Raw genomic sequence first — 23,746 nt, forward strand, 5'->3', positions numbered from 1 at the left:
TGGTTTAATGATACCTTGGCCAGTGCCTGGCCTGTGAAACCTGCCGCCAGCCAGTGAGGCCCTGGGATGGGTGTCTGAAGCCTCTGCAGGAGACCGTGCCCCGCTGTACGGTTCGTGCAGGAAGGCAGGGCTGGCTGAGTTCTCACGGCCCTTTGCCCCGAGCATTCTCTGGTTCTCTTGCCCATCTGCTCCGAGCACCTCCAGCTTGTGTCCCTGAGGGGCCGCATGTTCTGGGGGGTTGCCCGGGGACGGCACGTTCTCCATCAACCGCATGGAAGCATTTCCTTGATCGTTGTCCTAACAATAGACGTCACGCTAGGCTGTGTCTCAAGTGGATCTCGTACGCCAGCCGGGGTCTTTGGTCCCAGCCTGCTCGCGGGGTCCTAGCTCTGACCGAGTGGGCCCGCCAGGAGCCAGGTCAGCGCTGGGGAAGCGTCAGGTCGCTTGGGTGGGTGAGCCAGCTGGCGGAGACACACGGGATTTCTTGGCTGGATGTGGGTTTGAGCTGGCGACCTCGAACGTTCCTTCTTTTCTTTTTTTTTTTTTAAAGATTTTATTTATTTATTTGACAGAGAAAGACACAGCGAGAGAGGGAACACAAACGGGGAGTGGGAGAGGGAGAAGCAGACTCCCCGCCGAGCAGGGAGCCCGATGCGGGACTCGATCCTGGGACTCCAGGATCATGACCTGAGCCGAAGGCAGTCGCTTAACCGACTGAGCCACCCAGGCGCCCCATTCCTTCTTTTCTTCTGCACAAACATGACTGCTCGGCTAACCTGGTCTCAGAGCCGCCACCGCGGATTTTCTCCCCGGGCTCCACTGTCCTTGCACGATGGAAACCTCCTCAATGGCGTCTCTTCCTTGGACGTTTCCAGGTGCCCTGAGGCGGCGTGCGGGGCAGGGATGTTTCAGGAACGGCAGGGATGGTTCGGGCCGGGAATGTTGTAACCCGGGAGCTTGGAGCCCTGTTTCCCCCTCATCCCAGGCTGCACGGCTGGCTTCTTAAAAGTACAACTTTGTCGTTTCTGGACTTGGTTGCGACAGAGCTGCCTGTGTGCCAGGAAAACCCGCACCCGGGTGTCCAGCAAACCCTCCACACAGCACCTGGTTTCCCCACAGACCCCCCTCGGCTTCACGCACCTCGTTCCGTGCGCTGACGTGTCCTCCCTCACAAGGTCGGGTTGGCTGTGCACCTACAGCCCACGACCAGAGGGGTGCCCTGTGGGTCCCCGCATCGGGTTGTTTGCGCCGGGAAGGCCTAGAAGCAGTGTCTGGGGGCTGATCATCTGGGCGAGGCGAGCGGGGTGGGTTGGCCTGGGGAGGGGACACCGTCAGCCCCAGGACACGGTGTGTGTGCGTCTCCGGGGGCACTTCCCACCCTCCTCCCTTGGCCTCACCCTCTGGTGGCCTCACTTGCATGCTCACACCTCTGTGGAGGGGGGGGTTCCTGTGCCTGGGGCAGGGAGGGCAGTGCGGGGACGGGGGAGACCCCCCAGAGCCCATAATCCGGGTGCAAGAATCCCCTTTCCAGAAGCTCTGCAGTAACCCTGACTTCTCCTAAGTGTAGAATAGGGGCAAGTCAGCTCCGGGAAGGACATGGGTCCCCCCAGTCCCAGCACAGAGAGGCTGGACCCTGACCCCTGTGCTCAGGTGGCCCCTGGAAATAGCTGGAATGAGGCCAGTTTATGTCATCACACGACTCCCACCTCTGGAGCTGGCCTCCCACCCAGCTGCCCTTCGCTCCTGAACTCGAGCTGTGGAAGGGAGGCAAGGCTCAGTCTGCAGATGGGGAGGGCGTCAGGAGCCACTGGGGGCTCTGACCCACTAGGGAGGATGTGGGTCCCCAGCGCCGAGTCCTTCCTGGCATCACACCCAAACCAAGCTGCAGTCTTCAGGGCTGGGACGCACTTCGAGGCTGCCCCTTGATCGTGGGGACTGGAGTCCAGAATAAACAGCTGCTTCCGTGAGTTTCATTGGGGGCGGGCGGTGCTGGGCATCTTTCAAATCCTGGCCTCAAGCCTCGCGTTCCATGGTGGTGGTGGTGGTGGTGGTGGGGTGCTATGGCTGTTGCTATGGAAACCATCTGCGTACAGGTGTAGCCCATGGCACCTTACATTAGCTTTGCTCCACTACCTCCACCTGGGACATGCTCACCTGGGAGCGCACCTCCACCTGGGATCCTGCTTACCTGGAAGCGCACCTCCACCTGGGATCCTGGGATGCTACTCACCTGGGAGTGCACCTCCACCTGGGATCCTGCTTACCTGGAAGTGCACCTCCACTTGGGATCCTGGGATGCTGCTCACCTGGGAGCGCACCTCCACCTGGGATGCCGCTCAGCCCGTGCACCTGGGAGCGCAAGGGACTGAACAGTCCCAGAAACTCCTGACCATGAGGGGCAAGAGCTGGTGGAGGGAAACGTCCCTTTTTTGCGCCTTAGCTGCACAAGCCGAGGCTCCTTCTGTGGCTTTCCTCGGTGGGTGCCCACAGGACGGAGCCCTAAATTCCCCTTGGCGGTAACCCCCTTAGGAAGGTGTCCTCTTTCCTGGGTTCACTCTGCCGGGCCCCCTCCATTCCCTGATTGGGACTCATATCCCCGAATAACCCTCCTGTGCAGAGTCCTTGTCCTGGTCAGCTTCTGGGGGAGTGCGAATCAAGGTGGTTGCTGGTATATTTCAAATGACATCATCAGGCGGAAAACTTACTTTATGATGTGGAAATTGTTCTTAGAAAAGTTTACTATGAGATTGAATTTTAAAGGGTAACAAATTCTGAGCTGGGCTCCCAAGACCAGCCAGGTTCCAGAGAAACTGAAACCAGAAATGTGCATGGAGGTTTCTTGGAAATATGGAGAGCTGCTCTGGGGTTCTGGGTGAGAACTGAGTGACTTTGCAAGTGCGTCTCCGCAGGGACCATCCTCCCAACGCCCACGAGTGGTGGCTGGGATGTCTGAACACACACGGCTCCCTGAGAAGTGAACGGCAGGCCACAGACTTGGGTTCAGGTCTGCGGGAACTCGGGAAAGCGCAGCAGGGGGGCCCGGCTCACCCACGGCAGGCTCGAGGACCCAAATGCAGTGCGGGGTCGGGGGGAGGGCTCGTGCCAGCCACCTGTGCTCTCCGGACACGAATGAAGGCAGCCAGCCACTCGGGGTATAAAAAGCTCAAAACCAACTTTTATTCTGTGGTCGTTACAGAGGTTAGATTAAGTCATAGGCATACAAGTCACCAAGGACAGAGGGTCAATCCCCGGGGCCACCTGGGGCCGAGGATTCTCGAGTGCGCCGCCCGGTGGCGTGGCTGACATCAGGTGCTGAGAAGGTCTCCGCTTCTGGTGGTCTGTAAGGACGTGGGGGGAGGGGAGCTCGTGCGGACGATCTAAGGCTTTTAAAACAAAAGGCACCCCTGGCCTTCCTGAGGGGATTCAAAGTCACATCGGTGGTCTTTGGGAGAAAACAGAGCTGCCCGCAGAGTGGCCGGAGACCGGCCTTGGGGACCGCAGCAGGGAGTTCAGGCTTCCTTTGTCTACACCACCCTGTTAAGTGGGTCCAGTATGCGGGTCGGTGGCGGGGCGCTCGGAAGCAGATGAAGAAGGTGGCGACGCCTAGCACGCGATGTATGGCTGGACACGGGTGCTGGGGCAGGGGCCAGCCCCCCATGGGGGGGAGGGGGGCCAGCACCTGCGCGCGGCAAGGGGCTACTCGGCAGAAGCACCAGTGCTGAATTCCTTTGGAAGCCTTCCCATTGGGTTTTTAAAGAAAGGAACAAGATCCGTCTGGGGGCGTCCTCTGAGGTAACGAGTTAAGAGCAAGCACCAAAGTGGCCCCCGGGCTGAGCGTGGCCCTGGAGAGAAGCGCGTCCGGCCCCTCACAGGTTCTTCATGCACACCTGGCAGCGGCTGATGTGCGTCCGGATGAGCCCCGCCTTGAGCGTGTCGGCGGACGGCGCGCCCTGGAAGCTCCGCTCGGGGATGGTGGTGAGCCAGAAGCTGTACTTGTTGGCATAGTAGTGGCAGGTCCCGCGGCCCCCGTTGCACTCGATGAAGGGCGTGGCGCGGAAGTCCTCCAGGCAGCTGCCCGGCGACACCAGCGACTGGCCGCCGCCCTCGTCACCGGCGGCTGTGTGCTGTGCGGGGGACACGGGGCAGGGCCGTGAGTGCGCCCCCGGGACAGCCCGGGGCCTCGGACGCACCCCAGCTCTGGAGCATCTGCCCTGGTCTACACAGCCCGCCGCGCCGCACTCTTTAATGCTGGGAGCGCGGTGGGGTGGAGCCCGCGGACGGCAGCCCGGGGCGCACGCGGCAGGTGCGGGTCCAGGGCCATGAGCCCATGCCCATGATGTGCAGCTAAGTGACAACCTGAACAGAAGCGGGTTATGGCCAGTGGACGCGGCGGACTTCATCTGGGGGGAAATACCGTCTCCCGCATCACCCACTCAAAGAAAGGGGTGTTTGCCTGGCGGGAGAGATACCAGAATGTGACCTTTTTTTAAAAGGAAAAATACAGTCAGCGTGTGGGTCAGCCTGGCAGGTCGGTGAGGTAGAAATAAGGAGCAAAGACAGCGGCCCCTCCAGCCCCTCCGCGGCTTGTGCGCGTGCAGAGGGCATGGGAGCGGTTTGGAGAACCCCCCTTGCTGACCCCCCTTGCTGACTTGTCGCTAACCATCCTGTGACTCGTGTGGCCGTTACTGCTCCCGTCAGAGGGCGCCTGAGCTGATGGTGAGGCTGTTGCCGGGAGGCGGGCCTGGCGTCACAGGGACCCTTTCTCTGGGTCTCATGAATGGCATAGCTCTGGTTTGGGCCCACGGGAGGCTCATGTAGACATGCGCTGTGTGGCTCGGAGGCGCGGGCTATGTGCAACGGGAGGGGACTCGCTGCAGGCTGTGGGGGCAAGGAAGGCTGTCCTGGGACGCGCTGGGCAGGGAGCCTCTCTACACAAAACCACGGCAACAGAAAGCCTTGGAGTGTCCCGCTCACAGTAGGCAGGGGCCCCCCAGCCCAGAGCCGCCGTGTTCCGCTTGGGTGAGCAGCGCCGCCTGCCACACAAGGTGTGAAGGAGCTGAGGCCACGCGGGGAAGGAGGGAGCCGTGGGGCGGTGGTCAGGACGAACGCCCTGCGGGGGAGCCTCAGACCTGGGACCACTTCACTCCTCTGCAAGGGGGCAGCTCAGTTTTCATATTTGAATTTCCAGTGCAGGTTAAAAGATCTGAGGACCCCAGCTTATTCCTCGGGCCTGGAGGCTCCCTGATGGTCACGTGCAACCAAAAGGGGTCTTTCTGTCTGTCCTCAAAGGTCACCTTACAGGGTCACGGACTCTCCTTTCTCCCTACCGTGGCGGAGTAAGCAGGAAAACTTGAGGACTGCCACCAGGGTAGCCCAGTTTATCCTGATTATGGCCTGCACAGAGGCCTGGTGGCAAATTAATGGGCCCCTTCTGGGTGGGGGCACCCATGCCGAACATGGCTCAGTCAGCAAAGCGCAGGCAAAAGCGCAGGCTGTATTCCAGCTCACATCCCCTGGGCCAGGTGCCCTTGTGCAGTGCACAACCTGAACAACTGTCCTGTGTGGCTATTCTTACAAAGGCAGCTGTTCTTGCTTCCCCAGGCAGGGTGTGGTTGGCGAGAGGAACTAGATTTTCACCCAGTTCCACGCTCAGAGAGAAAGTGGGCAAGTACCACATACCATGAGGAAGGAGTATCCAATCCACAGACTCCGCCATCCAGCTGGGCAGTGGGGGATGGAGACATCTTGGCTGTGCACCGCGATGGCGACGGCTGGGGCCTCACACACAGAGCAGCGACTGATGTAGGGCCTGATGTCGTCCTCGGCCACGGGCATCATGGGCAGCGGGGCGGTGGTGGACAGCCAGTAGGACTTGTCGTTCCGACTAGCGTAGTAGCACACGTCCCCGGGGTTGCAGTATAGGAAGGGCATGGTGCTGAACCGAGCCAGGCAGGAGCCCGCCAGCCCTGCGGAGAGGGGTCACCGCTGAGCAGGGCGGACGCTGCTCCCCTGGCCTGGCCAGGCCCTGGGGCCCCTGGCGGGGCTCAGTCCTGCACTGGGGACCGGGACCGAGCCAGGGTTCTGCAGTTCCTTGTTTCGGAGCAGACCCCGCTGGTGTTTCAGCCCTGCCCTTCCAGAAGTTCTCACGCAGGCCTCTGCGCCGGGCCGGGTTGTCAGGGAGCGGGTCTTTATGAACGAGCACCCCGTGGTGGGGGTCTTAACGCACCAGCCCCATGAATCCCCTGATGGGATCCCAGACGAGGGCCTGGCTTAGCCCACCCTGAGGGGCCCTCCCAGAAGGGCCGCTGGCCGCACCCACCCCAGGGAAACTTCACCGCCCAGGGTACAGGGCAGGCCAGAGCGAGGACTGAGCGGAGCCGGCTGCCGGGCTCCCAGGCATGGCCCGAGCCTAGAGCCCACGGGGAGGCACCCGCAAGCTGGCCCAGCGCTGCGGCCTAGGCCCCGTCCTCGCTTCGCCTTGGCCCCGTTGTCGTTTCCGTTAGACTTAGTCTGCAGGCAGGACGCGTCGACAGGAATGTGCACAGACCACCGGGTTCGGCCTGATGGGTTCCCCACCACCGTCCCACCACAGATCCACAGACTCAGGCACTCTCCCTGCACAGCCCTGCTTCTAGCTGGGGCTTGCCTCATGCCTTCTGTGTGCCCGGAAATCATTTTAATTCCTTCTGGCGACCAGGCTCACTTAAATACAGATGTGCACACACATCCATATCTGCTCTCCCGGGGCTTCTGCGTGAGGCCCGGCCTGGCCCCAGCCTGCTTTCAGAGCCTGCCGGAGCCGCTGGTGGCCTCGGGGGGAGCGTGGCCAGCCCCGGGCGGGGGGCCGGCCCCAGGCGGGCGCGCTGGAGCCCAAGGAGGCTGCTGCCACGCACTCTCTGCGGCCCTGACCTGAGGTTTAGAGGTTTCAAAGGCCATTTTAGTGTTTTCTGCAGCCCCAGGGTGTGGACGGCCCGGTGCCCCCCGCCCCCCCGAGCCGGCCCCCCTGAGCGCCTGCACGAACCTCGCCGGGGCTCAGCGGCGCCACCTACCCAGGTCCTGGTTGTGGGCTTTCTCCTGGCCTTCGAAGTACAGCAGGCTGTACCCGCTCCAGAGCTTGTTCATGCCCACGGGGCACATGGGCTCCTGGTCCGTCTGACTGTGCTTCACCAGCAAGTAGCCGATGCTGACGCTGCGGCCGGGCATGCCCGGCAGGCCGGGGGACCCTGGGCGGCCCGGCTCCCCTAGAACCGAGAGACAGTGGCCGCCTTTCAGCTGCCGTGTGGACTTCGGCGTGTGGCTGACATGCTTGCCTCTTGAGGCCTCTGTCCGCTCTCTCCCCGAAGCCTGGCCCTCACTGGCTCTGCCCCTTGCAGGCCAAGGGCCTCCTGCGGACGACCTGATCCACCAGGGTCCTGAACCAGGGGCCAGGGGTTGCAACACCCGGAGGCAGAAGGGCCCCCACCCAACACACGGGCCTCCTCTGCCCCGAGAGCCAGGTCCCCCTGGCTGGACCTCCCGGGACAGGCAGCTCTCTACACACGTGGGCACTCGTCCCGCCCTCATACCTGCCCAGGGGCGATTCTGTCCCCAGAGCACAGCAGAATGTCCAGTCTGCCTCCAGCAGGACGTCCCTTCAAACGTTCAGAATCCGCGGTCCTGGTTGACCCTGGCTTTCTGTACCCCTCTCCTCCGCGGACGCCCTCACTTGTCATCACTTCCTCATGGGACGTCCCCGCCCCCGCCCCCCTCGGCCTGTCCTCTCTGCTTGTCTCGGTGCTTGTTCCTCCCTCCCCAAATACCACAGGCCGTTCGTCACCCACCACTCACCTTCCTGGCCCACCGGCCCCTGCTGTCCCGTGGGCCCCTGGTCTCCTCGGAATCCAGGAATAGCAGACACACCACCTCTGCCCTGGGGCCCTGCCTTCCCGGGAGCTCCGCGGAAACCTGCCAAGCCACAGAAATGAGTGTGACTAGCAGGGACGAGTGACGATGCTCGGCATCACTGCTGCCGAACAAAGGCTTTTCAGCCAGAAAACCGAAGTGAAAACAAAGCAAACAGGAGAAAGAGCCTTTCCCTGGCTGCTCTGCAGCAGGGCTCCCACCTGGTTCTCCTGGGGGGCCCTGGGGCCCCATCTCTCCCTGTGCCCCCGGGGGGCCTCTCCTTCCCTGCGGACCCAGTGGCCCTGGCTGGATGGCAATCTTCTGGGGGATTCCTGCAATCCCAGGGGATCCCATGGAACCGGGGGCACCTGGAAAGGGAAAAGAAAGCCCAGTTGGCACAGGAGAACCCCTGGGCTTTCTTGCTTTGACCTGTATTCCATTGTTTTATCCATTGAATCCAATGGTGGAGCTTTCTGGAACCGTCTTGCTCTCCAGAGACGAGATGGATACTACCCATCTGAGAGGTCGCTCAGCCCTTTTGGCAATTCGTGTCATTTACCACATCCCAGCGGGGGTGATGGCAGGTCCCCATGACCGAGGGAGCCCTTAGAGGGGTCCCCAAGCCTGAGGGGCAGGGACAGTCCCGAGGCCCACCCCTGGTGGCAGCTCACTGGAGACGGGCTCTGCAGGTGTATGAATGGCCACTTACCTGGGAGTCCTCGGTCTCCCTTGGGTCCCTTGGGGCCTCGGTCGCCCACACTCCCGGTGGCGCCTGTGTTTCCCATGAATCCTGGCTCCCCTCTGGGCCCTTCAAGGTAAGCAGGACACGGAGGACTCACCTGTCTGGCTGGGGGCTCCAGCCATCTCTGACCAGAGCCGCCAGCCTCCCTAAGACGAGGAGCCCTAGGGCGGCGCTATTACCTTTCTCTCCCGGGAGACCGAACACGCCGGGCTGGCCTTGGGGCCCAGGGTCCCCGCCCCATCCTTTGGTCCCGGGGTTTCCTGGAGCTCCTGGGTTCCCCACATCTCCTTTGCCTCCAGGAAGAGCAGCGGGCCCAGGCGGCCCGGGGGGACCTCGATAACCTATTGACGTGCATCACAAGAAAGAAGTTACACGGGAGGAAGGCGCGGGCTCGGCCACGCGGCACCAGGATGCACTGCAGGAGGCGCTCAGGGGACCAGGCGCAAGGTCACCTGTTTGGGGGGAGTCTTTGGCCAGTCTAACACCGGACGACTTTCTTCATATATGTACGTTAAAACTTAGCATGTTAACCATTTCTAAGTGTGTGGTTCAGGGGCAGAGTACATCCACCGTGCTGAGTGGCCATCACCACCTTGCACTGCAGAACTTTCTCGTCTTCCCAAACTGAAGCTCCGTCCCCAGGAGTCAGCGACTCTCCACCAGCTCCCCCAGCCCCGGCACGCTTCCTCCCTTCCATCTGTGGATCTCAACGCTCTTGGGACCTCACACAGTGCTCGTCCCTTCGTGTGTGCCTTATTTCACTTCGCACAATAATGTCCTCAAGGTGGAAACGACGTCTGTTCCATCCCCAGAGTAAGCCGGTCCCCACGAGCTCCTGCCCCCGCAGAAATGGGAGTCCTGCTTACCTTCCAAGCCAAATATGCCCGGCGCCCCTTTGTCACCGGGGAAGCCAGACATGTTGGAAGGGGGGGTGATGCCTGGGAAGCCCTGAAGTCCTGGGCTCCCGACTGGGCCTCGTTCCCCTTGGGAGGGAAACAGAAGAAGTCCGTTTGAGTATCAGCATCCAACATTTCGATCGACGGTTCCCCGCCCCCACCCCGCCACTTCCTGTCCCAGAGCAGGGCCCAGGAAGTGCCCCAGGCCAGGTCCGGGGAGGCCACCAGCCCCTCCTGCTGCCCAGAGGCCCCCACGCATCGAGCTCAGCGATGTGGCTACTTGTGGATGGCGCGTGGCCCTGAGAGGTTGGTTCTGTTGCTCATTAGCCCTGGTGCTGGGACAGGAGGCTCCAGTCCTGGTGGAACGAGGCCTCTGGGCCACACAGATGCTTTCAGTCCCCCTGCGGCCACCCTTCAGTAGCTTGGGCCCCAAGTTTACGGAGTGGGTCCCCACTGCTCACGGTCTGTCCTTGCCAATCGCCCACTCCCCAAGGTCTGGTGATCCCAGATCAGTACTGGCGTCCCTTCCAGACGAGCAGAGGGGGCGGAACCCTGGAGTCCCCACTGAGCTCCCTTGTTTCAGCTCAGTGTCCACAGGGATGTCCTAGCGGAGAGTCCCCTTCCCTGATCATGGCCGAGTCTGCGGCCCAGCGGGCACAGAAGCCACCAGGTCATGGGGCAGCTGCGGCTTCTGTGTAGGGTGAGGACCTCACAGTGGACAGCTGCTTTAAAAAGGGCCACTAGTTTGGGAGCCCGTACATCCCAGGTCCCTGGGATGGAGTGCAGGGCTCCCCAGCAGGGGCGATAAGGATTCTGAGAAACACACTGCACGGACAGCGAGCAGAGGGATGAGTAGGGGTAAGCCAGGGACGCTCTGGGGCACACAGCGCAGCAGAGGTCAGGAGGACTTCCGGGGTCCCAGTATTCTTCCTGAACAGATAGTTATCGGACACTTAACTCTGGAGCAGGCATTTCACCGAGGTATAAACGGGAATAAAAGAGGTGATTTCTGCCCCGGTGGAAACTGTAATGTTCCCCGTTGCCAGGGTCGGAGCCTGAACAGCACGCGGTGCGCGTCAGGTGTCGACACTCACTGTCGCATGGAGAGCAGTCGTGGGGGTGTCGTGAGCGCTGTCTACGGTCAGGATGGCATGCACCACGTGGGACCTACATCTCTCTCCTCCCTCTGTCCCGGGTCTCACCTCCGAATCCCATGGCTGCATGCCCTGACCCCTTCCAGAGAGCCACCAGGGCCCCTGTCCATCCTCACCCCCGACTAGAGATGCACTGGTGGACTTACCCTAGATCCTCACCCCCAACTAGAGATGCGCTGGTGGACTGACCTTAGATCCTCACCCCCAAGTGGGGATGTGCTGGTGGACTGACCCTAGACCTTCACCCCCAACTAGAGACGCGCTGGTGGACTGACCCTACAGCCTCACCTCCGACTAGGGATGCGCTGGTGGACTGACCCTAGATCCTCACTCCCGACTAGAGACGCGCTGGTGGACTGACCTTAGATCCTCACCCCTGACTAGAGATGCACTGGTGACTGACCCTAGACCTTCACCCCCAACTAGAGATGTGCTGGTGGACTGACCCTAGATCCTCACCCCCAACTAGAGATGCGCTGGTGGACTTACCCTAGATCCTCACCCCCGACTAGAGACGCGCTGGTGGACTGACCCTAGATCCTCACCCCCGACTAGAGACACGCTGGTGGACTGACCCTGGATCCTCACTCCCGACTAGAGATGCGCTGGTGACTGACCCTAGACCTTCACCCCCGACTAGAGATGCGCTGGTGAACTGACCCTAGATCCTCACCCCCAACTAGAGATGCGCTGGTGGACTGACCTTAGATCCTCACCCCCAAATGGGGATGCGCTGGTGGACTGACCCTGGATCCTCACCCCCGACTAGAGATGCGCTGGTGGACTGACCTTAGATCCTCACCCCCAAGTGGGGATGCGCTGGTGGACTGACCCTGGATCCTCACCCCCGACTAGAGATGCGCTGGTGGACTGACCCTGGATCCTCACCCCAAGAACTGCCCCGAGGGTGATAACAGTACAATGGTGGGGGGCTGGCCAAGAGGTTCTGCAGAATAACCAGCACTGCCCGTGTCTGCTCTGGGCCTTATCTCTCGGACTCACAGACATACTGGGTCTGGTTGTGCAGGTGGTGCCACTGGGCGGTGCTTGGCCTCACCTGGATCTCCTCGCTCCCCTTTCTGTCCTGGGGCTCCGAAAGGGCCTGGGCGGGTGTTGGGCTCTCCTGGGTCACCCCGGTCCCCGTGAGGACCGGGGAAGCCGGGGTCTCCATGGATGTCCGCACCTGTGGGGGGGATAACAGCAGTGATGTTAGCAACCTCCCCTGTGCCAGGCTGATCTTCTGAAGGGGAAGGACAGTCACACTGTGCCATGAGACTCGGGAACAGAGCCAGAGGTCAGCCATGGCGATTTCGGCTAGCCACGCGGCCTCAGTGTCCCAGATCTAATGGTAGCTGAACCCCTTCTCGGTCTGCAGAGCCACCAGGGCCCCTGTCCATGCGGCCCCTGGATGACCACACAGCCCTCCCGGCGCCATCCTGCTCCCCGAGCCCCAAGTCTGGGATGCCGCGCAGCAGCCCTCCCCTGTTGCTGGGCATGACCGCGTGGCTGGGGCAGCGTTGGGTACCTGGGGATCCCGGAAAGCCTTTGGTGCCTGGCAGGCCGTGCAGTCCGCTGATGCCTCGGATGCCGGGAAAACCTGTGCGGATTTCACTCATGGTTATTCCGCGCACCAGAGAGCAACGCGGCTCGTAAGGTAGCTCAGACCTGCTTCTGTTGGCTAGTCATGGTCACCTGTCCACCTCCCTCAAAAGCACAGGGAGCATTCCGCATAGCGTGACGTCCGTGCCACCCAGGAGAAGCACTCACATCAAGACTGTTCTGGAATCTTTTCTGCAGATTCCTTACACCTTTGAGGGAACTGGAAATGGTGTGTCGCTTCTCCCCCTGATGCCCGAGTCTCTCTATAGATTTCGTTCCTAAGAACTGTGCTTGGAACCAACAGTCTGGCATGATTCCATTCCCTCTGGATTCCCGAGGACGAACATTTCTAAAGTAGGACCCAGGAGGCAGGGGGCGAGGCCTCCTGTGATGTGGGCAGTGAGTGTGGGTGGGTGGGCCCCCTTCATGCTGAGCAAGACAGCCCTCGAGGGCCGGGTGACCCCCAGCTCTGGCCAGCCCTGGCTCAGCGGGCAGCTGGGAGCCCTGGACAGAACATCGGGGACACCAGCCTCTGTCCCTCTCACCAAATCTGCACTGCCAGGGTGCCCACCAGAGAGGCCAACCTGGCTAATGGCGCCTCCCCCCAACCAGCCGGGCTGGCTCTGAGCAACTCTGCGTGTCGTGTCTGCAAGGGGAGAAATGCTCTTTCTTACCTGGCGAGCCTGGAATCCCTGGCCAGCCGTGGTCTCCTTTGTCACCGGGCAGTCCCACTCGCCCCGGCTCTCCCTGCGGCCCCTGCAGCCCTGTCAGTCCTGGGAAGCCTGGGGGGACACATGGCATCCTTAAGTGGGACTGGAACCCCGAACTCAGGTCCCAGCTGGAGGAGGAGGGGCTTTGTGAGGAAGGATGAGCCTTCCTTCCAGCAGGGAATGCACCCCACATGCAGGTTCAGTGGGGGTGGCTCAGCCTCGCCAAAGAGAGCAGCTTGCACTCCCCCATTCTCGTCCTGTCATCCAAGTAGGGGTGCAGAGAGAACCCAGGAGACTCTGAAGGATTAGCGTCAGGACTCCCAGGTGCCACGCGAAGCAAGGCAAAACAAAGCCAGAACAGCAGCAAGAAAAAAGCTCGAAACTAGTCCCCTGTTCGCTTTCCATCTTAACTCAGGATCCACAAACGCGTTTCCGTGTATTCAAACGCACGGAAGGGGTCCTGGAGCCAGGACTCGGTCTGCGTTCCCGGGGAGATGGACGCTGGGCCACATGAGCACGTGCGTCAGCTCCCCGTGCGTCTCCCCGTGGCCGGCGGCGTGGTCCTCCCCGCGAATTTGGTCCTAAGGCAGAGCTAGGTCATGGGCATCACGCCAGAGCCCGCCTCCCAGGGTGGAGTGTGGTCACAGCAGACAAGGACACAGGCACGCCGGCCGCTCTGTGCTGGGGGCCTGGGGGTTTGGAGCTCAGCTGTGCAGGGGAGGGTGTGCGCAGGGAGGCCGTGTGACGGCAAGATCTCATACCTGTTTGCCCTTTGGGTCCGGGGGGGCCCTGGACGCCTGGCACGCCTGTTATCCCGGGGAAGCCGACTTCGCCCACCGTTCCTTTTTCCCCAAAGAATCCCTTTAGACCTGTAAGCACAGAGTTCCTGCTTGGAGCAGAGCAGGACCTGCCTCCCTGGGGTCTAGCCCTTGCAGGGCTCAAGGGGACACCAGGAAAGGGACGCTGTCATTCCACATTTGTGCCTCTGCTGTGAACGGGCTGCGCATTTGAGCATGATCCTTCCCTAATATGTTCTGTAACTCAGTGGCCCCACGTCCTGGTATCCATGCCCTTGTGCATGGATGGGGCTGACCGGGGCGGCCCCCAGGACACTGCAGAAATGCAGGTGTGTCACTTCAAGCCTTGGCCATAAAATGCATCATGGCTTTCCTTTGTCCCCTCTTTGGATGGCTGGCTCTGGAGAAGGCCAGCTGCCCGGCTGTGAGGACACCCAAGCCCATGGGAGAGGCCCATGTGGTGAGGAGCCGGGGCGCCCTGCCTTCGGCTCCTGGAGGGCACCGTCTTGGGGGTGGACCCTCCCGTCCCAGACCAGCCTGCGGACGGTGCGGCCCCGGAGTCAGACCGGCCCAGCACCCGAATTCCTGGTCCTCACGCACTGGGAGATGGCACCGCTTGTGGACGCCCCCCGAGGGCGGCTGACGCGCATGTCGTGGCCCCACTTCCCCTGGGACTGGAGTCCTGTGCGCACAGTGGGAGGCTCTGCTTCCTGGGCCCGCGGCTGAGTGACACCGAAACATGCAAGGGGGGACAGCCACGATTCCTGTGGGGAGCGGCATCTCTTCCCCAACATGTGTTCAGTTGAACAGATGGGGTCATCGTCAGTGACTACAGAGCAAAGATGCTCTTGCCCTTCTGCTTTTATAAACCAAACTGCTGGAGAAATTCTTTAGAAGGGGCGATTTAGCCAGTCCAGGGGACCCATGTGGCTGGGAGGAAAGCCACGGGGAGACCAAATTCTAGATCTGCAATGAGCCCCGAGAAGCCAGTAGACAAGGGCCCACGTCTGACTCCACGCTAGACTGAACCCCCCCCGTCCACAAGATGCGCTGGTCACTGTGTCATCTGCTTCCCGTCCCCTCACATCCCCTTCAGGGACAGAGCTTTCCTTTGTCTTCAGGTTTAGTTTGATAAACAATTCCAGCATCTTGTGTGCACATGGGCTCGAAGACCTCAAACCGTTCCCCGAAACGTGACTCAGCCACACAAACTGAGTGGTACGCGGGGCGAGCCAGCGCCCGAGTGAGCCGCACGCAGGGCTCAGGGCTGTCGCTGAGATGCAGGGGCGGGGAGGACTCTCGTACCTGGTGTCCCCGTGACGCCCCGCTCCCCCTTCAGGCCCGGGCTTCCCGGCAGGTCTATGGTATCTCCGATATCACCTGCAGCAGGCAGAAAACACGGTTGACAACAGGTCTTCCAATGGCAGGTGGTTAGTTTCACAACTTTGCTGCGTTACGTTCCTAATAGAATAATTTGCTTCGAAATTCCTGACAGCATCTCGGGGTCTGACCGCCACCCCTGCCGGAATGCTCTGGATGGCGGACGCCCTACGGTCACGGTCCGAGCAATACTCACCGAAGTCACCCGTGGGGCCAACCTCGCCGTACAGGCCTGCTCTGCCCGGAGCTCCCTTGTCACCCTAGAGCAAGGTCAGACGTGAAAACATCTCAGAAGCTATTCACAGAGTCGGTCTGTAATTCCGAAGGGTTTAGCCTGTCCAGCTATTTGGCTAAAACCAGCACTCAAGGTTTGTTATCGGATCGATTTGCAGCCAAGCCTTCGAGTTTTTCCGCATAACTGTGGTTCTTCCTGGGCCGTGAAGCCAGACGCCAGGAACTGACGCTAAGAACAGAGAAGATGGCTGTCGCGGTCACGACCGCGGTGGCAACACGCATGGCTGACTACATCCCACCCTGCACCGGTGCCCACGCTGGGTCCCGTCTCAAGAGCGCCACTGGAACCTCAGGACAGCCCTATGAAGCAGATACAGCTGTCCCGTTTGACAGATGAGCAAGGTGAGGCACAGAGAGGCTAAGGGATTTACCCGAGGCCACCCAGCTAGGAAGCGGCAGAACGGGGATTGGACATGGGCCCCTGGATTCCCAAGCTTGCTCTGATGTCGCCCGGCCTTGCGCTCCATCTGTGGACACTGAGACTTCCCGAAATGAGGCTGGTCATGATAGTGACACCGGGATGGCGTCCATGTGGCTCTGTGACCACGGACAGCATGGCTCCCCCGCCTCCGGCCGAGGGCGGCGTCCTGGTCTACACTGCAGCGTGGGCGGGGGATTCCACACGGTGACCTCTCCCGGCCCGGCTAACTCGAGTCTGAACCACGACCGCGGCCCCGCTCTGGGGGTGCGGGGAGGCTGCGCCCGAGGCCGCGGCCCCGTTCAGAGGGCGCTCTGTGTTCTGTTCTTACGGCTTCCCCTCCTGACGAGGAGCACACATCCGTGTGGCCCACTCATCTCCGCGGCTCCACGAACTTTACTCGCGTGCCTCCCAGATAACGACACCGAGCGTTTTCAGCCTGCAGAACGTTCCCTCGCGCCCTTCCCTAGTCCCTAATCCGGCCCGAGACAGCCGCTGTCTGGCTGACCTCTGTCACAGTCTTGTCGGCTCTTGACCTTTACACACACGGGGTCACATCGTTAGCACTTTCTGCTTTATTTCGTTCAGCACAACGTCACCTGTTTGGTTGCATTTCTCGGGAATTCTCTCGACCTACCGCGTGATCACCAGTGGTGGTGGTGTGTGCACCGCACGTCCTCACAGGGACCCTGGGACCCGGGGCCGCTGGAGCCCCAACTCGGAAGCTGACCGTGGACCACTCGTACCCCAGTGGATACTGGACCACAGCACCCGCTCAGGAGCCGAGGGGAGAGGAGCGATCACAGGCAGATGTGGAGTAAGCGATGCCCACTTACCCTACTTCCTGTGAACCCGGGAAACCCTATGATTCCGGGGGGGCCGGGCACGCCGGGGAATCCTGGTGAACCAGGCACGCCGGGAACGCCGATGTCTCCTTTGACTCCTTTGATGTGGCCCGGCTTCCCCGGCAACCCGGGGAATCCCGACAGCCCGGGGATCCCTGGCATTCCGGGAACACCTGTGGGAGCACCCCGAGTGTGAGTTGCCACCCCTGCGGGGGACGTGGTGGCCGCCCTCCCCAAGTGTGGGGCTTTGCAGTCCCAACGGCTGCAAATCTTAAACCGGGAAAGTGAGGCTACTCGGGCCGCAGAGAAGCCGTGGGCCACTGCCTGATCCAGATGTTGGGGTCAGAGGAGCTGGAACACAGCGGGGCCTTCTCGGAAGGAGGGGCGTCTGGTGCAGGAAATACTGCCCCTGGGGCTGAGCGGGGCGGGCAGGGGACGTGGCAATGCTCACCTTTTAGGCCCAGGTATCCTTTCAACCCCATAGGCCCTTCATCTCCTTTCTCTCCTTTGATGTCTTTCATTCCTGGCAGGATGATGGGAGGTGGTCCTGGGGGCCCGGGGTCCCCGCGGCTGCCTGCAAGGGAACAGAATACAGTCTCTCCCTTGGCCTCCGGGCCAGGCGGAGGGGCACGGGAGGAGGCCCCTCAGCCGCGGCTGTCCCGGCCAGCAAGTCCTGGGGGGCTCTGAGCTCCGGGGTGGCACGTCCCCCCCAGTCCCGACTGGGCCTGAGCAGGGGGCAAGGGTCTCCGAGAGAGGCCGAGGCTGATGGCAAATGCCTGGCTTCTCCCACGACCCCTTCTCCATGCGAGCAAGTGCGGACCCGCACCCCCGGCCACTATGGAACTTTAGAACATCTTCTTGCCCTGGAAAGGAACCCTGTGCCCATCAGCAGTCACCCCAACTGTTGCCTACCCCCCGCCCCAGGAGGCCACGAATCCACGTCCCATCTCTGTAGATTTGCCTATTCTAGACATTTCACACAAAGGGAAGCTGACAACGTGGCAAAATGCTCTCAAGTTTTATCCACGTTCTAGCAGGTTTCAGACCCTGGTCCTTCCTTCTTGCTGGTCAGCGTTCCTTCATGTAGATTTGTAAAGTTCTCATCATCAGGAAAAACTTCTGTGACTCTGGGTGGTGACAGGTGTTAACTAGTCTTACGTGGTGACCATTTCACTTACACACAAATACTGAACCTCATGTCATCACCTGAAACTGAGGTTGTTTTCAATTATACCTTGATAAAAACTTCTATTGAATACAAACAAAAGTTTCCTTGGGTTGGATTCTTCCCTCATGACACGGCGGTGGGTTGAGGATGGGATAAAATCTTCTAATTTTTGTTAGTTTCCTTCTTTTCTAATTGTGCCTAGCTTTTGGGTGTCTGGAATATTCATTTTAAGCAGTGCTACGCCCCACAAAAGTGAGTCTCAACCCTGTCAGAAACACGGTTCAAGAGGTGGACATACCTTTCACACCCGGCTCCCCAGCCAGACCCTTCAGTCCTGGAATTCCAAAAAATCCGTCTTCTCCTTTGTTTCCCGGAAGCCCGGGTCTTCCTTTGAGCCCGACCATGCCTTGGAAACCATCCATCCCGGGTGAACCTCTCCCGCCTTCAGAGGGGACGAGAAAAGTGCTGGGTTAACCATGGATAAACACACGGGATATTTCAGTCTTGCTCGTCTGTGACATTCCAAAGAGGCTAAGATTCCTACTCTAAAATAGGGATTTCAGGGACACCATTCCTAAGCGGCTTGTCTGCTGACCTGCAAACAGATTGAGGTGCACAGAGTCAGCCCGCCTGCCGAGTGGCCGCGGGGGCCACGACCTACGGCAAATGTGCAGCGGTCGTATGAAAGACGCAAGGAAAACGGATGGTAACCTATGTCCCTGGCTGCCGGGGAGAGGTCGCGGCAGGATGTTAATGCTGCGCCCAGCGTGGGGATCCCGCAAAGGATCCCTGGAGAGTCAGATCACCGTGCAGCTCAACAGTCAAGGGCCAGAGGGCTCCCCTTCTAGGAAAGTTGGCCTCGGTTTGTGTGCAAATAAACCTAGCCCAGGGACCAGGTGTTTTCCTCGGTTTTGGTTTTGTAATAACCAACCAGCCTCTGGATCTGACCCCAGTGTCCGGAGAGGCCTCTCCACAAATCTCCCACGTGGAGACCGAGTCCTGCTCCCTCGCTCTGGGTACATGAGTGCCTCGGCATTTTGGGGCAGGTCAGTCACACCCAGCCTAGCATCACTAGCCTGTTACCCCCCAGGTAGGATGCCTCCCGGGGGCCCCAGCCTGCCGGTGAGCAGGGCTAGCCTCTCCAAGTCCCAGTGTAACCCCGTGCCCACCTCAGGGAGCGCCCCGTGTGCCCACCGTTACCTTTCTGTCCGGGGATACCAGGCATTCCGCTCATTCCTTTAAACCCAGGACTTCCTGGGGGGCCTCTCTCCCCCAGCAAACCAGGATCACCTCTATCGCCAAAGAGACCCTTCATGCCCACAGGGCCAGGGACACCTGTGTCCCCTGGGTCCCCTCTGTCTCCAGGCAGACCTGAAAAGCAGAGGAGGAGGGAAGGAGAAAAAGATGAACAAACTTAGAAGACCTAAATGCTCACGGGGGCCTGTCACCCCGGATGGCGCCCAAGGGACATCTGCACCCCAGCCTCCTTGTGGGCGGTGCGGCCTCTGTGGGGGGCTCCGGTGGGCAAACAGCCTATGGCCTCACCTCCGTGCCTCCTGCCTCCACTCACCTTCCCCCGAAGGAAGCCCCTTCCTCTCTTCCCCAGTTCTGTCACTTTCAGAAAACAAGTAATATCCCTCCTCAAAGCAGAGCAGTGATTTTGAAGTTCCACAGTGGAAATTTCATTTTTCCTACTGAAATCTTCCCTGGGACCCCAATATACAACAGATATGAAGGATGAATGGGTTTCTCAAGTGGTTTGAATTCTTGTTTGGCAAAACACATGGCCTGTTTCTGGAACCTGTTATGAACAGTGTCCTCCCCCCTTTCATATGTTGAAATCCTAAAGCCCCAGTGCCGCGGGGTGGGAGTGCCTTGGAAGACAGGGCCTCAAAAGAGGTCGTTACAGAGAAATGGGTCCTAATCAGATGTGACTGGTGTCATTTAAGAAGAGATCAGGACCTGGACACACCCGGGGAACGTGAGACGTCTGGCCTCAAAGTTCGTGCGAGAATGAATGCTGTTCAAGCTGCTCGGTGTGGGGTTCTTTCAGAACCCCTACAGGTCTGGGAGGGGGTGCCCTGGAGCCCAGGTTGAGAACTCCCTGGGGGAGGGTGGTGCTGGTTCACTTGTCAGTACTTGTGAGGCTCTGAGCCCTCCAGGGCAGGGGGCATCCTTACCTCCGTGACCGGGGGCGCCTGGCAGCCCCAAGGGCCCCTCCCGGCCGGGAGCTCCTGGGAAGCCGTGCTGTCCCGGCGGCCCGGGCAGGCCTGGCTGGCCCGAGGGTCCTAGGAAGCCCGGCTGGCCCTTCAGGCCCGGCATTCCTGGCATGCCCTGGCTTCCTGCGGGATGAAGACAAGCGGTGAGGCCAAGCCCACGCCCGCCGACCACAGCTACCTCTCAGACGTCCTCTACCAAACGGCGTTTGGTCCGTTCCGGAGGGCCCCGGAGGACCCCAGAGGACCCCGGAGGACCCTGGAGGAGGCACGCAAGTGTAAGGGATAAGCTCACAGCGACTCCGGCCGCCACCCACACACACGGCCGAGCACCCTCCCTGCTGACCGCTGATCGCACCAACGCACTGAGAACACACCCTGGCAGCCTGACGCCAGGCTGTGAGTTTGTCTTGGCTTTTTTCTACTCGACGTTATATTTTGAGCATTTTGCCACATTTTAAAATATTCTTTATGTGTTGAATGGGTGTGCGCGGAGCAGGACCGCGTCACGTGGACACACTCAGCGCCCGCCCGGCCCTGTTCCCGCGGACAGTGCCTTGAGGGATCCGTGCCCGCGTTGGAGGCCGTTTCCTCGGGACGGTGCCCTGGAAGCTGACTTCGTGGGTCAGGCCAACACTCACCCACGCTGTGGCCATGCGCTCCGGCGTTGGCTCCGGGGTCTGCACCCAGCCGCCCTCCCACGGGCTCTCCCCGTCAGGGCTGGTGCCGACACAGACGGGAGCCCGGCTGGCAGGATCGGGGGGAAGCGCCCGATCAGCTGCGAGATGCGCAGGGTGGGGTGAGAGTGACATTCCTTTCTTCTTGGGTTGGGTTTTTAATGAAAGGTTTGTTCTACTATTTTCCTTTGGGGATATTGATATTTTTCTTATAGATTTTAGTATTCCTCATATATGTTGACTGATTTCCTCCACAGCTATTGTAAAGTTTACTCTACTTTGCTGCCCAAAATTTCATTGTGTTTTTGACGTGAAGATTAGCATCCGTATGCAAACTTTATGCACTCTGTGTGTGTGCACGCACACGGTTTCTTCCCTTGCTTTTATGTTTAGAGCTCCTGCCCTACCAACTGGTCACACGAGCATGTATTTTCTTGTAGATTTCTTTTTCCCAGATACTAAATCCCTGGGCCTTTCTTCTGGGGCTTTAAAGTTCACTACGTTCCTCCAGTTAATACCAGTAGGAGGGCCGATGCCCACTTCACAGAGCTTCTCCAATGACCTTCAAGTGCACCTGCTCGTTGAGCCCACGACCATCCCACAGAGCGTGCAGGCTGACCTGAGTGGAGGGGCAGACCAGTTGGGGGACGGAGGGGAGGGGCATTAACAAAAGGGACCAAGTCAGTGTTGGACCAACCCAGAATCCGACGTGCAAACGTGTGTCCCAGTTGTCTGATATGTGGACACAATGGGGGAGAAAGGTCTGCCAAGAGCAGGAGCGGATTCGAAGCAGAATCCTGCAAAGAGATTCTCCGAGATGCATGGATGCATGTCCTCACGTTCTCCAGTCTGACTACGTACGGGAAATGAGGGCACGTCTACGGCTCAGCTTCTCCTCTGGGGTGAACAGCTCCAGACAGAGGATAGAGCTCGTGGTGCCGACGGTCTTGGACAGCAGGCCATGCTGGAAGCAGTTAAGTGTGACTGGGGGGATCAGGCTCCTGCTGCAGACCATGCCCATCCACGAGGATGGGCAGATAGCTTCACCACCAAGAGCCCTCCAGGCTGCTGAGCTGAGAGAGTTCATGGGAGCGGAGATGGGAGCGGAGGCTGTTGGGTTGGTGCGTCCGAGCACGGTTTCTGGGGCGCCTCCTTCACAGGAGTGGGATGTGGGCAGGACCGGCCGCAAGCGAAGGGGTCTGCCCCGACCACGGCTACTTCAGTGGCTGCCCTAGAAAAGTCAGGCCTGGGTGGCTGGCTCCTCAGCTGTCTATTGTGACATCAGAACTCAATATTTTAAGCCCATTTCCATTTCTAGAACATCCGCTAAAAAAGGAACACCAACAAAAAATCTGCTTCCTTCAGCAAAATAACTGTAACTCGTGGACCTGGGCCCCTGCTCTCTATGGAGGCTCTTTGCCCACACAGGCTGCACTGGGCGTCCCTGCACCAGGCCCACGCGGCCGAGCGAGCCGCCTGCCTGCTGCCTCATTGCCCCGGCTGGTGGGACCCACGCGCAAACAGGTTCTCGAAGCGTCGATGCTCCCAAGTCAGGACCTCTACTAAACAGTAAGTAAGCAGGTCGCTGTGGGGACATGGTCGCCGGGGAACCTGCACAGGCCCGAATGTCAAGCTGTGGCCGTTTCTGCTCCAACACCTTGAAGTCTGCGGGAAATAGTTACGTTTAAGAACATCCATCAGAAGGGCCCCCTGTGAAGAGCCTGGGTGGTCTGTGCAGCCGGAGAGCATGGAGATTGTTGGGGGCACGGTGCCGCCGCTCCTTTAAACAGCCTCCGGGGAGGCCGCCGCGCCCCATGCTGTCCTGCCAGCCAGCTGGCCTCCGAGGAGCGATGCCCGTAGCTCCATGACCGACTGGGGGTGCCACGTTGGCAAGGACAGACGCAGACGTCCCAGCAGAGGGTCCCCGCTGCTGCGTGACTTTACCCACGGCCCGTGTACCTGCTTGATGTGTAAGAGGGTGAGTGTGGATGTGTGGACGTGATCGTGTGAGAGCGCGTGGGCACACGTGTGGGTCTCCGTGTGTACGAGCAGGCATGTGCGTGTGTGAATAAGCCTGTGGATGTGTATATGCACGAGTCTGTGGACCGTGTGTGAGTGTGAGCCCGTGGGTGCACTCTGGCCCTCTCAGGCTCCTCCTTCAATTCTTCAGCCTCCCCCCAGTGGGTCTCTCGGTGAAGCCCGGCACCCAGGCTCGGGGTCCTCCTCTTCAGTCGACAGTGGGGATGTGATCGACATGGGACCCCCTGCCCAGTCCCCCCTCCCCCAGCCCCAGCCTCAGGCCTCCTGGAAACAGACAGGCTCATCCGAGAACCCAGTGGCGCTCCTGAGCCTGGTGAGTTCACCTGCCTGTCGAGAACCAGGCTTCTTCTGCCTGAGTGTTCTGAGGCCCAACGACACTGGGGGGACGGGCCACCCGCTTCCTGCACCACTTCTGCCCGGGCTTGGGAGCTGGCACTGACAGCCGGGCCGTTGACGAGGAGTCGATTCGTGAAGTCACGGCTCTTCCTGCATCTCCGTATCCAGCGGGCAACACCAACGGTCTGGCGGTCTCCGGTGCATTGCGCACTGAACGTAAATGCTTGCTGTTCACTGACTTCCAGTCTCCCACGGACCAAGGGTGCTTGGGGTTCGGATGCCAGTTCTGCATAGACTGGATTCACAGAGCCATCGGATGCCTTGGTCACGCACCAGACTACTTCCTTACATTACACCGATGATGCTGCAGACGTTAAAATGTCCCACTCCGTCAGTTTTCACACCAGCCGCTTAAGCTGGGCCCCACGTCATTCTGTCTTCTGCCTCGCCCTATTCCTCAGCATGGCCTCTTCCCTTCACACCAGCACCACACATTCTGCAGAAAGCTCCCCCCCAGCTTGAGAACAGACGACGAGCATCATTAGTCTGTACGTGTGAAAGCTCAGAAGGCCACCCCGTCCTGGCTATGGAAC

General features: G+C 60.2%; 1 protein-coding gene across 3 annotated transcripts in view; it reads right to left on the reverse strand.

The window, feature by feature from the left end:
• Window positions 1-3,155: 3,155 nt before the first annotated feature.
• Window positions 3,156-23,746, reverse strand: part of COL4A2 (collagen type IV alpha 2 chain) — a 166,389-nt gene continuing 145,798 nt past the window's right edge. For all 3 annotated transcript variants that reach the window (XM_045869703.3, XM_045869702.3, XM_064585905.1), the window contains 19 exons: window positions 20,065-20,226; window positions 19,085-19,255; window positions 18,183-18,326; window positions 17,168-17,290; window positions 16,708-16,889; window positions 15,356-15,419; window positions 15,085-15,159; window positions 13,744-13,851; window positions 12,947-13,054; window positions 12,199-12,270; window positions 11,731-11,856; window positions 9,490-9,606; window positions 8,803-8,964; window positions 8,591-8,689; window positions 8,103-8,249; window positions 7,828-7,944; window positions 7,050-7,241; window positions 5,680-5,966; window positions 3,156-4,124 (listed from right to left, as the gene is read on the reverse strand). In XM_045869703.3, the coding sequence (XP_045725659.1) occupies window positions 3,867-4,124; window positions 5,680-5,966; window positions 7,050-7,241; window positions 7,828-7,944; window positions 8,103-8,249; window positions 8,591-8,689; window positions 8,803-8,964; window positions 9,490-9,606; window positions 11,731-11,856; window positions 12,199-12,270; window positions 12,947-13,054; window positions 13,744-13,851; window positions 15,085-15,159; window positions 15,356-15,419; window positions 16,708-16,889; window positions 17,168-17,290; window positions 18,183-18,326; window positions 19,085-19,255; window positions 20,065-20,226 (2,714 nt within the window). In that variant the 3' untranslated portion in view covers window positions 3,156-3,866. The remainder of the gene's footprint in view (window positions 4,125-5,679; window positions 5,967-7,049; window positions 7,242-7,827; window positions 7,945-8,102; window positions 8,250-8,590; window positions 8,690-8,802; window positions 8,965-9,489; window positions 9,607-11,730; window positions 11,857-12,198; window positions 12,271-12,946; window positions 13,055-13,743; window positions 13,852-15,084; window positions 15,160-15,355; window positions 15,420-16,707; window positions 16,890-17,167; window positions 17,291-18,182; window positions 18,327-19,084; window positions 19,256-20,064; window positions 20,227-23,746) is intronic.

This window comes from Mirounga angustirostris, unplaced genomic scaffold, assembly GCF_029215605.1.
Source record: "Mirounga angustirostris isolate CCGP_5_RB_7025 unplaced genomic scaffold, mMirAng1.0.hap1 SCAF_3, whole genome shotgun sequence".
Lineage (NCBI taxonomy): Eukaryota > Metazoa > Chordata > Mammalia > Carnivora > Phocidae > Mirounga > Mirounga angustirostris.